This window comes from Varanus komodoensis, unplaced genomic scaffold (assembly GCF_004798865.1).
Source record: "Varanus komodoensis strain SLA01 unplaced genomic scaffold, ASM479886v1 scaffold3, whole genome shotgun sequence".
In the NCBI taxonomy this organism is placed as follows: Eukaryota; Metazoa; Chordata; class Lepidosauria; order Squamata; family Varanidae; genus Varanus; species Varanus komodoensis.
This window is the reverse complement of record NW_025335761.1, coordinates 13,307,614-13,324,165: the sequence shown is the minus strand read 5'-3', so window position 1 is coordinate 13,324,165 and position 16,552 is coordinate 13,307,614. Positions and strand designations below refer to the sequence as shown.

The window sequence follows — 16,552 nt, the reverse complement described above, 5'->3', positions numbered from 1 at the left end:
AATGTGAGGAGAGATGATTATGTTTGCTGATTTAACCCTCCATGTTAACAGAATATCCGCTCTGGGGAGCTATAGGACCCTCCAGAATAGCAGGCCAGGTGACACCAGGCTCTACAGGAAATCAATTAAAACCTTTTCCTCAGCCTTTCCACCTGTATGATTCTGCTGTAGTGATCAAAAAGAAAAGTAAGGAGCCATATCTTCTGGTCATGTGTACTAGAAGTTCTACTCAGGCTCAGAACACATACCGTTGATGCAGAAAGATCACAAAGAAGAATCAACAAATATAAGCCTTCATACTTTTAAAGAAGTGCTATTTTCTTGTTCTCTTTGCTACAGAGTTTATTTTTAAAACTCAAAATACAAGAGTCAATGTGGTATCAACTGAAGGAGCAAGATTGGGAAAATAAAGGTTCAAGCCCTTGCTTGGTCATGCAACTTATAGAGGGTATTTGGGGAAATTAATTCTCTCTCACCCTAAACTCTCTCTCACTCTAAACTATCTAACTGGTTGTCACAAGGATAAAATGAGAGCTTCATGCTCCCTGTGAGATGTATAAGGTACAAAAATGACCCATCAAGCAGTGTGAAATTAGGTTTTTTTCTTATCCTGTGCTTTATACAACTTTCCTTAAGATCCTCTTCAGAGACCACGAAGAAGGGGCCTTCGCTATGGTGTGGCATAATGCCATGGCTTCGCTAGAAAAAACTGTGTGATGCCTTATTTAGACCACTTCAAAGCCTTTTAAATAAGCTCCATTAAACAGACAAAAACTAGGCTCTCAGTGTTTGAGTTTTCTTTTATTTCAAAATCTGAGAGTTTTTATGCTGCTGTCACAGTTGGGCAATGGCCTCTTCTGTGAACTGAACGAAAAACAGCAAAATAGCATGCCCTCATTCCTTTTAGCTATTCCCTTCTTGTGGCCTCTTCTAATGTCATTAGCTGGAAAAAAAATTACAGGCTGCTACTACCAGCACCAAATGTTTCATTTTTAGCTATCAGACATGGGATGGAAAACCCAAAAAGAAAAGAGATTACAAAGTTAACAATGGAATTTTACGAAATAGTAAACATTTACTGAAGAAAAATGTTGATAAGAAAAGATTAACCTTAGAACGGGTAGCTACACACAAAGAAAAGGAATTCATATGAGCAATAAAAATACCAAGGATAATTGCATCCACAGCTGACCTAAGTAGATCCAGGTCCCTTATCCAAGTAATAGCTCATAAAGCATCGCCCTGGGGCAGCCCAAGGCTCATTCTAGTCCAGCACTCTGTTCCTGCAGTGTCCAGCCAGCTGCCTATAGGAAACCCACAAGTAGGACTTCAGTCACCTCTCACTCATGTTCCCTAGCAACTGGTATCTTCGTCACTGGTTCAGTTCTCTCAATCAGTTCTCTAGTTCTAACAGCTCTGGCTCTTTCCTTTTCCTAGGATTCTAGGAATTATTCTCTCAGTCTCTTTGTTCTTTACTCTGCCTTTCTACCTAGATTTTTACCTCCTAAAATTATTTTCTCTCTAAGTGCAATTAATCAAGAAAGTGGTTTCTATTTCCTGAGTTTAAAACTTTTTCCACTTCCTCTGACCTTCCCCGAATCAAAACAATAAGGTCTGCACTACTGAGGAAGCCAGCAGAGGGAAGAGCTTGCTCTTATATAGCTCTTCCTCCAGTTGGCACTTTTCTGGAGGCTGAGAGCTTCAGCAGGATCATGGTCTGATCCTGAAAGTATGGTGGTGGTTGTTCCGGTTCTGACGACCAAATAGAGCCCTAGAGGAGCCCAAATCCTGACAACCTCACACAGTTCTTGAGGCCCTTTTCTAAACTTAAACAAGTAATGATATCAGAACTGGGCACATAAAGAAAAATTGACAACTAAAACAATCATGGAAAGATTACAGGGTCTACAACATTTTTGTTGTGAAAAAATACCAATGTGGTTTGTGATTCCAATTTATAAAACTGTAGAAGGTGAGAAAAACAACTTGTTATCACCAAATAAAACTGATTGGCAGTAGGTTCAGGGCAGACCAATCAAAATATTTATTCATATACAAAATGCACAGTTACCTTGTGCAACTCATTACTGCAAGAGATGTTACTTGGTATACACAACCTAATACTACCACGGCTGCATCGAGAGGAATAACATACCTTACTAGAGAGTTAACATAGCCCAAAGTGCCTGATCCTGCCTAATCTTGGAAGCTTAGCAGAAATGTGATTAATAATAATATTTGTGAATTTTGGATAGGTCTGCCATAGGTTATAAGATGAACCATTGCTGCCTTGCTCTCTCCAGAATTAGTTGGGAAATTATCTATCTGTATAACATTATTTATCTGCTATATGGTACTACCAGGAAAAGATTTTAATGGGAAGGTAGACATTATCATATTTAATACTACAACAAATTATGTTCTTCTAATTGTCCTCTCACACAACACCAAAAAAGGTTGTTAGCATAACAGGTTTTCCAGGGAAACTTTTTCGCATCAGAAAATGCTATTGCACTAGTTATCACCTTAGCAGCACTGTCAAATCGGATCAAGTCGGTGGGGGGTCGGGATTACTGATAGTAGAGAGCCTAGAACTCTTTTTCCATACAATTTCTTCCAAAGAATACTATTTAAAAACATTTTTAAAACATAACCAATTATTTTGATGTTTCCTCCCTTAACAAGATATGCCTTAACTGAAAAGTGTCATAATACAGTTAATGATCAAGGATGATCAAACAAGAGAGCTAGTATTTCTTCAGCGTCTCTTAGATTTTGCCAACGAAGATTTCCCCTTTCGTTTTTCTCTCTAAATCTATCTAGTAATTGGGAATGTTTTCTGAAATATGGAAAGGCATTGTTTGAAAATAAAAATAATTTGTAGAGGGCAGGCATCTTTATTGGCTGCATTCCCTAAGCTATAAAAGATTCAGTTAGTTTTTTTTTTAAAGGAGCAAACAAATTGAAGGCGGATAAGACTATCTATGGCTATTAACAATAGTTTCTTTCAGAGTGTCCACATATAAAGGCAATACACCTCTGAGTTGCAGATACTGGGAAAAAATGAAAAGACCTTCATTCCTGACATATTTTGGAACATCACCTTACCAGAAGTTTTTGGTAGTCTGCTGTTTAACAGAGGATACAGAATAAGGTGGGATATTTTATGTTTTTTTGGGAACTAACTCCTACTGATTTCAGTGGAAGTAAGCATGGCTATGTGTATGCTTAATTACATAATCAAAAATTTCTTACCCAATAACTGGATGTTTAAAGCCAAGTTTCCTCGTAGCTTCTTCTATTTCTTTTTCTAACCAAGGTTGTGGACGAATCAGGTATTTGACAAACTGCGAGACCCACCACACTGCAGGATCTCCATGGACACGAATTAGCCTATCAGCCAGATCTTCTGGGATAGCCAATGGCAAATATGGGGGCCGTGGGTGTAGACTGTCAACTATGGGTAGTTCTATTACTTGAACATCTTTATCATTTGTCTCACCTGTAAAAGATATAGTGTGAGTTAAATACTGCAGAAGTAGCTACATTGTATTCCATACATCTAAACATGAAATCATTTTAGGTAATAATTTAATTATGACTAGATTAAGCATTAAGGCACCGAGCTCTTCTCTAGTAGACCTTTTAGGTATAACCTGGATACATTTTACTACATAAATAGAAATCAAGGAAATAAGATGGCAGCTATTAGTTTGTGGTCTCTGGTCATCATGAATATTATTTTTAACTAATATCTAACAGGAATAAGCAAAAAATAGACCTCCCACCAACTCAAGGACTTGCAAGAAATACACAGCTTTTTTAATATATATTGTTCTTCTTACAATATACAAAACCTCATTTACTTCATCATGTGCTAACACTGAACCAAATTAGACATGGCAGGTCATGCCAAAATCCATGAAAAACTGTGGATGGGATAATTTAAAATGCAGCAGAGAAGGCTGGGAAGTGGCAAACTACGCATCAACTTGTTTCTCTGCCTGAAACTGTACTATCTCATTAAATGTTACTTTGGGTCTCTGAAGCTTCTCAAGGTAGCAACAAAAAATAAGCTGGGGGAGGAGGATGCCAACAGGTGGGAAAGATTTAGCATATCTCTTGCTTGCCCCTAATTACCCCCACCCTGAAGGTAGACCAGATTCTGACACATAGGACAGCCACTATCATATCCAGTCTGACACAATTTAAATTAGACATAGCACCTAAGCAATGACTGCAAAATGCCCAGCTACAATTTCTACAAATCAGAAGTCAGTCTTCACTAACAACTGCAGTAACATCAACAGAAACATTAAAGTAAAAATACAATTATTTACTGTGTATTTCTCTTTCCCTCAGTTAACTTGGGACCACCTTTGTTGGCTTAGGACTGAGGAAGTACTATTTTGTGTGACCATTACTTTAGTCAAACCAAATCTAGGTACAGAAAATTTTGAACCCAATCTTATATAGGAGGAGAAAAGTTTAGAACATGACACCAAAGAGAGGTTGGTAGGTGTGTTGTATGAATGCGCAAGTGAACACTTGAAGAATGACAGGTACAGGCAAGCAACCTGCCCTGCCTTTCCTCTTCATGGCCTCTGTGCATCATGCATAAGGAGAACCAGCAAGCTTATGTGTCACTGGTTGATGGCTTGGTGTTGTCACTGAAACACAGATGAAAACACAGCTCTCCCAAATGTCTCACAAATATCAATGGAGTTTACTGGGTTATTGCTTTACAGATGTTCAAAAGAGGAATCCTGGTGTGCAGTGCAGTCAATGTCAGTGCTATTGCTTGTGCACAGTGCACCTTTGTTAGTAACTTTGAGCTGTAGACCAGCTAGCTCATAAGCCAGGGAAACTGTCCTTGCCACCCAGGCTGTTAGTTTCTGAGGTGGCAGGGGGAATCCTCTGGTCTTGCCACCCTAACAGATAAATGGTCTTTGGGATTAATAGAGTTATTTGGATTTGGATCAGAGAGCAGAAAGGCTTCTTGCAGAGAGGCCCTGTCCTGCCCAAGAGCAAAAGCTCTTGCAAACAGTACTGTCCCACGTGGCAAACAGGCTAACAGAAGGGGTTTCCCTGTGCCAAAGATCTTCTTCAGTGCCAGAATGCTCAATTGCTATTCATGGGTAATGAGATTTCTCTTGTTGTGTCAGCCAATGTGTGATGGAACCTGACAATGCAGATTGTCACGAGTGTGATGTTTCTATTGACATCCCAGTTCCAGATCCAAATGGCTAGATGGGTCAAAAGGATCAACTGAGCACCTTGCTGTTTGTTTATGTAGAAGACAGCTGTGGTGCTATCTGCAGGAATCTGGACGTGATGGACAAACAGGAACATTTGGGATGTGGCCTTCTTTACCGCAGGCATATCCAGATGGCTGATCAGGTTGAAGGTTCAATTTTATTCCATGTTTCTTGGGTCTTCATGGGACCCAAAGGGCTCCCAAGCTGAACAAGGAGGTGTCTGTTGTGACCATAATGGCTGGCTTGGGAGGGGCAAATGGAAGACCTTTGGATAAGTTGCAGCAGCATGTCTATCACATCCTACTTGAAGGAGGATTCTTCAGATGAAGAGAGCCAGCACAGCAGGCCCCAGCCAAGTTAGATGCAGCCAAATGCTTTCCATTAGAGGAGTAGCCAGGAAGCTCTTGGGAAGTCCCTGAAATTCCTCAAGGACAGCAGCCAGAGTCAGAGGTTATTTACCCAACAGAAAGGAGAAGGAATTAATGGACCCAGCAGAAGTTCAAGAAGCAGACTGAGTGTGGAGACTCCCTCAAAAAACACACTGACCTAATCAGCCATCTGTGCTGATTTACAGCTGATTATCAATTAGATCAGCCGAAGCCTGCTCTTTGTGGCAAACAACAAGAATTGTTACCGGCATGTTTGGCTTTGTTTAAGACTAATCGGATTTCTAAATTTTGGCTTGCTTCCTGGACATTCTTTTGGACACTGCTGTCTGACTTAAACGTTGGATGCACAAACCATACAGCTTTGACCTTCGGACTGAACTAACCATTTCTTTTAAAAGTAACACAGGGACTTGGCATTTGTTGGCACAGAGCATGACAGTATCCATCAATCATGACTGGACTGAATGGTTTTCAGCATTTGAAGATGCGTTTGCTGAGGATCGGCCATGCGGTGGTATGACAATCCACAGATGTAGTAGATGCATCTTTAGTAAGATGAGGACAAATAATTTCAGAATCCATCCCTCCAGAATCCAGACTTCCTCTGCTTGCAAAACAAGCCAAACTAAGGCGAAGTCCATGCATGCTCACAGACCCCCAGTTGTGCAATGGCATCCTTACCAACTTCCATTTCTGGTGGCCGACCTTCTTTCCCACTTGCTGCTGCTGGCAGCAGCAGCAGGTGTGAAAGAATACTGCTGCTCGCACAGTGCATGGGGCTCAATTTCTAGCAAGCACCACATGAACTCACCAGGAACTCTGACTCTGGGAAACCAACACCAGGAAATCCATTAAGAATGGATTCTTTGCAGATCCCTAGTCTAAAGTCTGGCAAACAGCACTGCTGCCATACCATGATCTCTAATCTAAAGTCTGGTGCCATGAACCAGAGGCACTGTTGGATCTAGAGCACAGTGACACAATCCTGCAGTTTTTGGTTAGGCATTTCAATAAGCACCAATGCTCTTATCTCTGGGAGATATGCTGCTGCTGAGATGGCGTTCAGCTGTGCCTCAGTGGAAAGGATTGACTGAGAAGAGGAAAAAAAACAGATTTTCCCATGTTTATGCAGGCTCATATTATCTAATGAAGTGCAGACAGTCTGGATTGAACAAATCAGGGCCTTCATGGAGGGTGCCACAATTAGCCAGTCATCCAGGTATGGGTAGACATCCATCAAATGAAAAGGGAGATTAAAAAGGGGCCGGCCCAGGGAAATAGTTACTACTGCTTTCTGTCAGCATCCAATTGCTTCCGGACCTAGCAATGTTTATTAGAGCCATCGCTATACCTTGAATGTGATGGCAGCTGTTGTCAAGCCTTTCAATCCACTGGGGTTTGAGAATGGAACAAAGCTTGGCTGGTTCTAACCACTTACTTAGTCTTAACAGCTGGTGTTGTTTCAGCCCCATCCCCTTTGCTATATTCCATGCCTTCTGTATTAAATCCACCTGCTCATCCATCTGCACAATGAAAAGCCCCTCCCCATCAAAGGCAGATTCTTGATGTGTGAGCAGCCCTCCTGTGGCAGATCAGATAAGCACAGCCAGGTATGCCTCCAAAGTGCCATCATGCCAGTCATGACCTTTGTGCCACAATTTGCCTGGTGCTTGGCAGTGTTGCTCTGAAGGCAGGAGATGCAGCACGTCAGAACTGAACACCCAGGCAAGCTCCTTTTGGTCCTCTGACAGATGTTTACAGAATGTTTTCCCACAGAAATAAGCTGGTTTCATGCTAAAGTAGCCTGGTAACTTGCCACTTGGGAGTGCCAGAGCTGAGGAATCTTCCCATTACATCCAGGATGCTGTGATCGTGGCAGTGGAGTTAGTGGTCCATGTGGAGGGAGTGCTCACCTCTTCCAAAGGGCTCTGGACAGAACTGACTTTGGTACCAAGGATTGTACAAGGGTTCCTGGTGATTGTAGACCTGTCCATGTGTCTGTCCCAATCAAAGAGGGGAGAATGGCCCCATCCCCCATGGCTTCTGAAACTGGAGGAGGACTGGAGATGTGGCAGAGGAGGAGCAATTAGCTGCCATACTCCCAAGGCTTCAGAGGGGAGCTGATCAAGTAGAGATGTATTTTGGATCTCCCCTTCTGATACCAAAGCTCAAATACATTTTGGCATCAATACCCATGGTCCCAGTTCTGTTGCACTCAGTGTTGAAGTCTCCAGCTGAATCCAGATGGTGTTTCTTTGAAGCGCTGCTTGTGGCCCTTTTTGTGGCCTCCCCCAGCTTTGCCTCCTTCTTTGCTTAGCCAACTTCTTCACTTCTGAGATCTTCAAGGATCTCCCTGGTATCAGCTTCATGGATTGCCCCATGGTTAGTGCCAGAACTGCAGAAGGCATAGACTCAGGTGAGAATGGAGCCTTAGAAGTAAAAGGGCAACTTATTTCTGGCAGTTTGTTGGCATTCACTGCCAGGAATGCCTTGCTCCAAAGCTACACAGTAGCAATCCACCTTGGGCTTTTTCTTGAAAGCCTGGCAGTGAGGGTGTTGATCAACCATGTGCCCTTCACCCAGGCAAAGCAGGTAGAGCAAATGCCTGACCACTGGTAGAAGCTTCCTGCTGCATCTAACACACTTAGTTACTTAGTAACACACTCGGAAAGGCGCCTTAGTTGGGAATGAACAGTAAAATAGGAATTAGTGGGTATGGAGACAATTATGAGGGAAGAAGAAAAATCTTTTTTCCAGAAAAAGGGAAAATGCTAACAGCTGAGAAGAACTAAAATGAAGAAGATACAAACAAAAAACAAAACAAACAGAATATCCACAAGAAGAAAAGTAGTTTAACTTCGTCATAGGGTCATCACCGAAATAATCTGACCATCCAGAGTAACACAGATATTTTGTATGTTTCTGTTTACACATAATAAATGCTACCTGCATTTATCTGGCAAATGTCAAGTCACACCAAATTCAGGCTTATCTGTGAGGCCATACAAACTGATAGCCTTTGACTTTAACCTTGTACTTTAAGCATCTAAGCTGAGCAGATCAGATACAAGCAGCCAAACTCCCAGGAAGCAAGCGAATAGGGAGCATGAACAGCAGTTTGACAGCAGAGTTCAGCAGGGGAGATCCCAGGGGAGATTTTTGGTTTTAACTTTTTTCTTTTTACTTCCTTTTCCCATTTAGTCTCTCCCCCACCCCCCACCCAATTATCTTCCTTGTAACTCACTCCCATTTACTGGTAGGACTGTGTTGTCAATCTTAAGTGAAGACAGGAGATAGCACTGGTTGTTACAGCAAACCCAGCAAGGTAGAATCAAAATGGTAGCAAAAAGAATAGACTGAGAAGACTACCCAGTGGAGGTGACCTGCTACATCTATGCATTGTTTGTTTTTCTGCAACGTGCCTACACAGGCAACAAATGCAAGCTAGTAGCCCTGTTAGAAGAAAAGGCAAAAGTACTAGAGCAGCAAGTGCCCACCCTCAAGGTAATAAAAGATAAGACAGAGTTTTCAGACCGGGCTGTGGAACTGCAACAGCTAAAAATAGTACAGAAGCTAGAAGAGCAACAGGAAGCTGAGGCAAAAGAAGAGAATCTTGGTGGAAAGGAGGAGGAAACTCCCTGGAAACAAGTGACAGTTAGGTGCAGAAAAACAAGAAGACACTCCAGACCAGCGGAAGCAGTGGGACTCTTGAACCGCTTTCAATAGTTGAGGATGAGACTGGAGGACAGCCTACTGTGCGAGAGCTGCAAGTCATCCCATGCAACACTGAACAAGAGACTAAAGGTCAACCAAGCAGTGGCAATGATACCAAAGCTTGCAATAGCAAGAAGAGTGTTGGTTGTGGGAGGCTTCCAGCTGCAAGGGATGGAGACACATGTATGGCCGGAGGACCTGTGGACTGGCCAGGTATGCTGTCTCCCTGGAGGACAGATTAGTGATAGAACTGAAAGACTGCCAAGGTTTATTCACCATATCCCTTCCTTTTTATACATGTGGGAACAAATTACACTGCCAAACAGAGCTCTGAAGAAATCATGTCAGATTTTTAAGTTTAAGGGAGGAAAGTCAAGAACTTTGGGATCTAGATACACTTCTTTCCAATTATTCCAGTGTCTGAAAGAGGAATACCTAGGAAAAGAAAAATGCTTCAAGTGAATGCCTGGCTACAAAGGTGGTGTTAACATGAGAGGTTTGGATTCTGAAACCACAGACTACACTTCCTGGAAGATGGGTTACTGGCAAGGGATAGGTTGCACCTTACAAGGACTGGAAAAATGTGCTTGGCCACAGCATGAAGAAGTTTATCAGGAAGGCTTTAAACTGAATCCTACAGGGGAGGGAGAAGTATACCTGGGCATAACAATGAACAAAGGCATATGCATCACAACAGAGAGAGCAGCTCTGACAGCGTCCAATAATAGTCTTCCAAAAAATGTAGGAAGTAAGTCAGAGTATAAAGCACAAGATCTTTGATGTCTATATACTAGTACCCAGAGTATGGGAAACAAATAGCATGAACCTGAACTCTTAATTCAGCAGCATGAATATGACCTAAGAGGTATAACTGAAACTTGGTAGGATGACTCTCATGACTAGAATTCAATGACTAAAGGATATAATCTGTTCAAGAAGAACAGAAGAAACAGAAAGGGAGGCAGGGTTGCACTGTATGTTAAAGATACGTATTTCTGCACAGAAAAACTGGAGGATGAGTTTATTAGCCCCATCAAGAGTATCTGGATTAATCTAAGTGGATCAAGAAATAAAAGGAATGCAGTGATTAGAGTCTATTATCGACCACCCAGTCAAGGAGAAGACAAGGATGAAGCTTTTCAAAAGCAAAATCTCAATGTTTCAAGAAGGCATGATGTCACTGTTATGGGGGACTTCAATTTCCCCAATATATGTTGGGAGGCAAATTCTGCCAAACACAGCCCCTCCGAGAGATTTCTAACATGTATCGCTGATTATTTCCTCCAACAGAAAGTGGAGGAAGGAAGACTATCCTTGATTTGATACTAACCAACAGGAAGACCTAGTGGATGAAGTAGTCATGCCATACTTGAATTCTTGCCTTAAAAGGAAACAAAAGCCAATGTAGCAAAACATATACCCTGAATTTCAAGAAAGCTAATTTTAGTAAACCTAGAACAATGATAAGTGAAGTGACTCTAATGGGAAAAGGAGAGCAAGAAGGGTGGGAATTTTTTAAAAAAGGAAATTCTAAAGGCACAATTACAAACATTTCCAACAAGGAAAAAGGGTAGAAGACAACAGAAGAAGTCCACATGGCTTCACAAAGGGCTTAAATATGATCTGAAAACAAAAAGGACATGTATAGGAAGGAAGACCAAGCTAAGAATACAAGCAGGTAGCATGGAATTACAGGGATGGCATCAGGAAGGCTAGGAATGAACTGAGGTTAGTCAGGGATAAAAGCAGTAAAAAAGTCTTCTTCAGCTAAGTCCAAAGTAAAAGACAGAGGGAAAAATGGGGGGAGACAAAGGGAAAATTTTTTTCAACATGGATGGTAAAATGATAACAGATAACAAAGAAAAGGCTGAGGTGTGCAATTCCTACTTTGGCTTAGTTCTCTCCCAAAAGAAGATGTATGCGCTTCCTGATGAAGGGGAAGTACAAGCTGAAGGAGCAGGATAGCACTCAAGATTGATAGGCAAATATTGATTGATAGACAAATAAAGATCATCCAACTGGTTTGAATGAATTCAAATCTCCAGGGCTCGATGAACTCCATTCTAGAGTCATAAAAGAAGCTGACAGAAGAACTCAGAATCACTGCTTATTATCTTTGAGAAATCATGGAAAACAGGGCAAGTGCCAGATGACTGGAGAAGGGCTAATATAGCTCCTTTCTTCAAGAAATCATTAAAGAACCTGGGAACTACAGGTCAGTCAATTTGACATCAGTCCCAGGGAAAATTCTGGAGAAGATTATAAAGCAGTTCAGTCTCCAAACACCTTGAAAACAATGCAGTGATCATTAGAAGCCAAAATGAATTTCTTAAGAACAAATCCTGCCAGTCTTTTGATTGGGTAAATCCCCTGATGGACCAAGGGAGTGCTGTGTACATAATCTAGCTTGACTTTAGCAAAGCTTTTGAGAATGTGCCCCGTGATATCCTGATCTGCAAACAAGTGGAGTACTGCAGGATTCAGTCCTGGGTCCAGTGTTCCTCAACATTTCCGTTAATGATTTGGATGAGGAAGTGCAGGGAATGATTATCAGATTTGCCAATGACACAAAACTGGGTGTGATAGCTAATACCCTGGAAGACAGAAAGAAGATTCAAGGTGATCTTGTTAGGCTGGACCACTGGGCTGAAAACAACAGAACGCAATTCAACAGGAACAAATACCAATTTCTGCACCTAAGAAACCAAATCAGTACAAGCTCAACAATACCGCAAGTGAAAAGGATCTTGAAATTGTTGTAGATCACATGCTGAATGATTCAATGATGTGATGTGGTTACAAAAAGCGCAAATTTTAGGCTGCATTAATAGAAGTATCACTTCCAAATCTTGGGAAGGACTAGTACCCTTTATTTAGCAATGGTTAGGTCACATTTGGAGTAGTGTGTCCAGTACTGGGTGCCACAGTTTAAAAAAAATGCAGACAAGCTGGAAAGGGTTCAGAGGAGGGCAACAAGGGTGATCCAGGGACCCAAAACAAAGCTCTATGAGGTGAGATTGAAAGAACAGTGCATGTTCAGCCTCGAGAAGACTGGTATCTGGAAAAACTTGCTGTTACAGCAGTACGGCAATGGAACCTATTACCTAGGGAGGTTGTGGACTCTCCCACACTTAGAGGCATTCAAGATGCAACTGGACTGGCATCTGAGAGGAATGGTTTAACTGTGTTAATGGTTTAACCGTGCACTGAGCAAGGAGTTAGACCCAATGACCTTTTGGCCCCTTCCAACTCTACTACTCTATGGTTCTATGAAATGTTCAACATTATGGGCAGTATCCTGTTGTGCCTATGTGCCAACAGGGACTAAGTAGTTCTAAAAGAATCCTATTATGAGCAAAACACTTGTAGGAAGGAGCTCTGCTGTCCTCTCCCAATCTGGAAAGAAGCATTTCTCTACATTTCCAGAGTTATTTTTAGAACAGCTAAATCCCCACCGTTCAAACAGTAACGCTCATTGGCATAACATAAGCAGTTGGAATGAACCCTGCCAGTTGGATACTGCCTTGTGATAATGCTTCTTATAACCAAAGAGATTTTAAACAACCACCCTTGAAAAAGTTACTCGTGGAATCATTTTCTTGCCTCTGAGAAGTAGCACTATGGGAGTAATAGCAGCCATCATACTTCATTGTCCAGAACAGAAACTAAGAACAACTTTTATATTTTTATGGCTTCCTTGTTTTACCATTCTCTAGCAACAAACTATTTGATCTTCCTGCAGTTGTAGCTTATTGGTTAACTGCTGGCCATAGCAGATACATAAAACCAGTATAAACAAATTGGTGCAAGACCAATTTGTTATAGTTGGGGGCAAAAAAGCATAATATTTTAATTTTTGTTATCAAAATATTGACAAATATACCTTGAAAGATGCCACTAGTATGAGCATACTGAAATACATATTAAAACATATAAAATTCAAAGTACTTAATTTAGTACTTAATAAGTGTTCATTAAATAAGACAAAATCAAATATAAGAATAGAAATCATGAAATGTATTATATTGTTTATAAATAAATTCCTTTTTCATAGAATCATAGGACAATGGTGTTGGAAGGGGCCAAGAAGGCCATCAGGTCCATTTACACCATCCCACTCAGATGGCCGTCCAGTTTCTTTTTGAATGTCTCTATTGTGGGAGAGCCCACCACCTCGCTAGGCAGCTGGTTCCACTGTCATATTGCTCTGTCAATGAGGAAGCTTTTCCTGGTGTCTAGCTGAATCTGGGTTGCTGCAGCATAACTTACTCTGTGTCTTACACTCTAGTATCATTGAGAAGAGATCTAGAACTTCCTCTTTGTGACAGCCTTTGAGGTACTTATAGAAAGATAAGTATATTGTGCTTTAACTTTTCTATAATGTGTGAGTTCGGTTAAAAAGATTACTGCCCAAACATTTCCATATCAGTCCAAAATAGGAGGTGCTCTTGTTGGCTCAGTTCAGATGCCCACCTTGCACATCTAGTTTAACAGCTATGAATGAGAGTAGGATCATCTGCTCCATCTTCACCACTCTGTTGACCCATTCATTCTTGCCACTTATATCCAGATTTACCTAAACTGCAAACTGTTAGTATGTTCAATACAAGGAACTATGGATTAATGTCAGTTTACTAACCAAGATCTTAAAACACAGTTTGAGGTTGGTTTAAGATTCTGTTAATGAAATGATGTTAAAGTAAGATGATAGTACATTTCAAGCTGTAATGATGACAGTGAAGACTTTGAGCTCAGGTTCTTCTCTGACCTTGATCTTCATTGGTGGAAGCACAGAGAGGACAGTTTTAAGCTGACATTGCACTGAGAGGACCTGTGAGTTGGTGCCAAGGTACTTCTTTAGGCTTGTGCCTATATTTATAAAGCAGTTGGGAACTTGCCCTTTTCCTCCAACACAGTCCTGATGTAATATGCATGCTGTTGCATTAATGTAGAGAAAATTATTTGCTGCCACAAAATATGTGTTTTTTTAAAAGACATTATTAAAGTGCATGGTATCCCACAGCATGGGTCACACAATCTTAACTGGTTTGATAAATATGCATTATATTGTGTAGAAAGAGCCAGAGTGGTACAATGGCTAGAGGGTTTGGCTGGAACTCAGGAGGTGGGGTTCTAGTTCCCAGTCAGCCATAAAGTGCAAAGTGTGACTTTAGGCCAGTCACTGACTCTCAGCCTAACCAACATCAAAAGGTGGTTGGAGGATAAAATGAAGGAGGATTATATAAGCTGCCCTGGGTTCCTTGCAGGATAAAAGCAGTGTGTATATGTGTATGAAAAAATAAACATGCTTTTGCAATGATTGTTAAAATGTTATATGTAGCCTGTGCACTAGTTGAAACAATCCAGCAATTATCCACTCAACTGATTATTCATTAATTGTTACAGAACAAGGAACAATCAGACCACAACTATTGAGTACTAATTGAAAGTGTTTCATTCCTCTTCATACTTAATTGCAATTATTACATCTTACTATGGTTGTTAAGTTCTCCTTGAATTGCTGTTAACAGGAACATTAACAAAATTGTTACTGCTGGAGGTATACACTTAAAAGTTTTCCCCACTAGTGCTTTTCAGTCATTGTATGCAATTGAAACTTTGGCCTTCTTCATTAAGTTTTAATGGTTATCATACACAAATACATTAACACAATCCTAACAGTATGCTTATAACATTATCTTATACATGTTTACTCAGGGAAGGTTTCACATGCTCTCTGGGGCTTACTCCTAGGTAGGTGCACAGAAGGTTGTGATTTAAAGGGTTTTTGAGTATCCCAGTGGATCTTAAGGCATCATCTGATGCTCCCTGTCACAGTGAAGAAGAGGAAGCAGGAAATTCAGACATAACCTTCATGCTAAGAATAATCAGAAGTGCAGTTCAGCTTAATTATAAGATGCTTCCTTCTTATTAACATATACACTAGCCTCCCTCCTAGGTACAGTCCCAGGTAGGGGTGTCCACATTAGCATGTACAAGCCAAGGTACAAGAAAGGGAAAACTAAAAAGGTACCCTCACCCTCATGATACCCTGAAGGGGCAAACCTGAAGAGTCTGTTTATATGTCCAAGGAAATTGCTGCAAGGCTAGTTGATTGCACTCTGTATTGATATGGCAGTGAAGATCGCTGGAAAAGGCAGGAGACAACCTATAGCAGTTCTTAAACCACAGCAGTCCACTTTCCCAAAAACCCAAGCCTCCTCACCAGTGTCAGAGGTGTAGCAGGTCCAGGCCTGGGTTTGGATTGATCAGAGTTTTGACAGGACAACCAGCCATTTACCTCTAGCAATCAATTAACCATTTATATATGTCCCCTACTGCTGAAGAAGGGAAAGGGTGCCTTCAACAACTGACTAAGCCTCAAAAGAAGTTGATTTGACTATGACAAAGAGACTAATGCAAACCCAGAGATCACCATCTTCAGTTGTTCAACTCTTTTGCACTAGATACAAAATTACATTATTTCAGCAAATTTGGGAAGGGGGAATCAATCTTACTTCCTGAAGAAGATACTTAAATTGATTAGGGGAAGGAAAGCTATACATGTATTTTTCAGTTATACAGCATGTTGAACACTTGCCATCTGTTTGGCCCATGGAGAAAGGCCTATGTTCTTAGCCGGCCAAACATAACTCTATATAAAGCACTTGGGGGGTGGGGGGCGAGTCATGCAGTCATTCCTGCACTCACCAACAATGTAAGGCAGCATACATTGTTGCTGGTGCACCTCTGCTAAGTATGTTATACAAGTGGGAACCAGTGGCTTTAGGAAGAGCTAGATTCCCGTTGCACCAGTCCAGGATACTGCCCTTTATGTCCCTGGTAGTTTCAGGGATTATTTGCAACCCCTTATTCTGTAGCTTTGTGACCAAAAGCCTGGTTAAGTTTTTTTTTTTTTTTGGGGGGGGGGCTGTATTTCAATTCTCAAAGTACAGTACACTATTATTAAAATCAGAGGTTTTCAAGCATTTGTTTGTTTTGGCTCATGACCCCCTCTGTGACCCTTTACCTCTGTGACCCTCCTCATAATCCTTGAAAGCTGGAAAAAGTACCTTACCATCTACACTGTTTAATAGTATAAACTGGCTTCTAATGAATATAAAAATTAATTTAATACAGACTTGCCTTTTTCATTAAGATTTTTTTATTGTAAACTACTTATTTTAAATA

At 41.0% G+C, this 16,552-nt stretch overlaps 1 protein-coding gene across 4 annotated transcripts in view; it reads right to left on the bottom strand.

Annotated features, from left to right (window-relative positions):
* Nucleotides 1–16,552, bottom strand: part of FUT8 (fucosyltransferase 8) — a 131,474-nt gene that overhangs the window by 16,137 nt on the left and 98,785 nt on the right. For all 4 annotated transcript variants that reach the window (XM_044436246.1, XM_044436247.1, XM_044436249.1 and 1 more), the window contains one exon: nt 3,256–3,502. In XM_044436246.1, the coding sequence (XP_044292181.1) occupies nt 3,256–3,502 (247 nt within the window). The remainder of the gene's footprint in view (nt 1–3,255; nt 3,503–16,552) is intronic.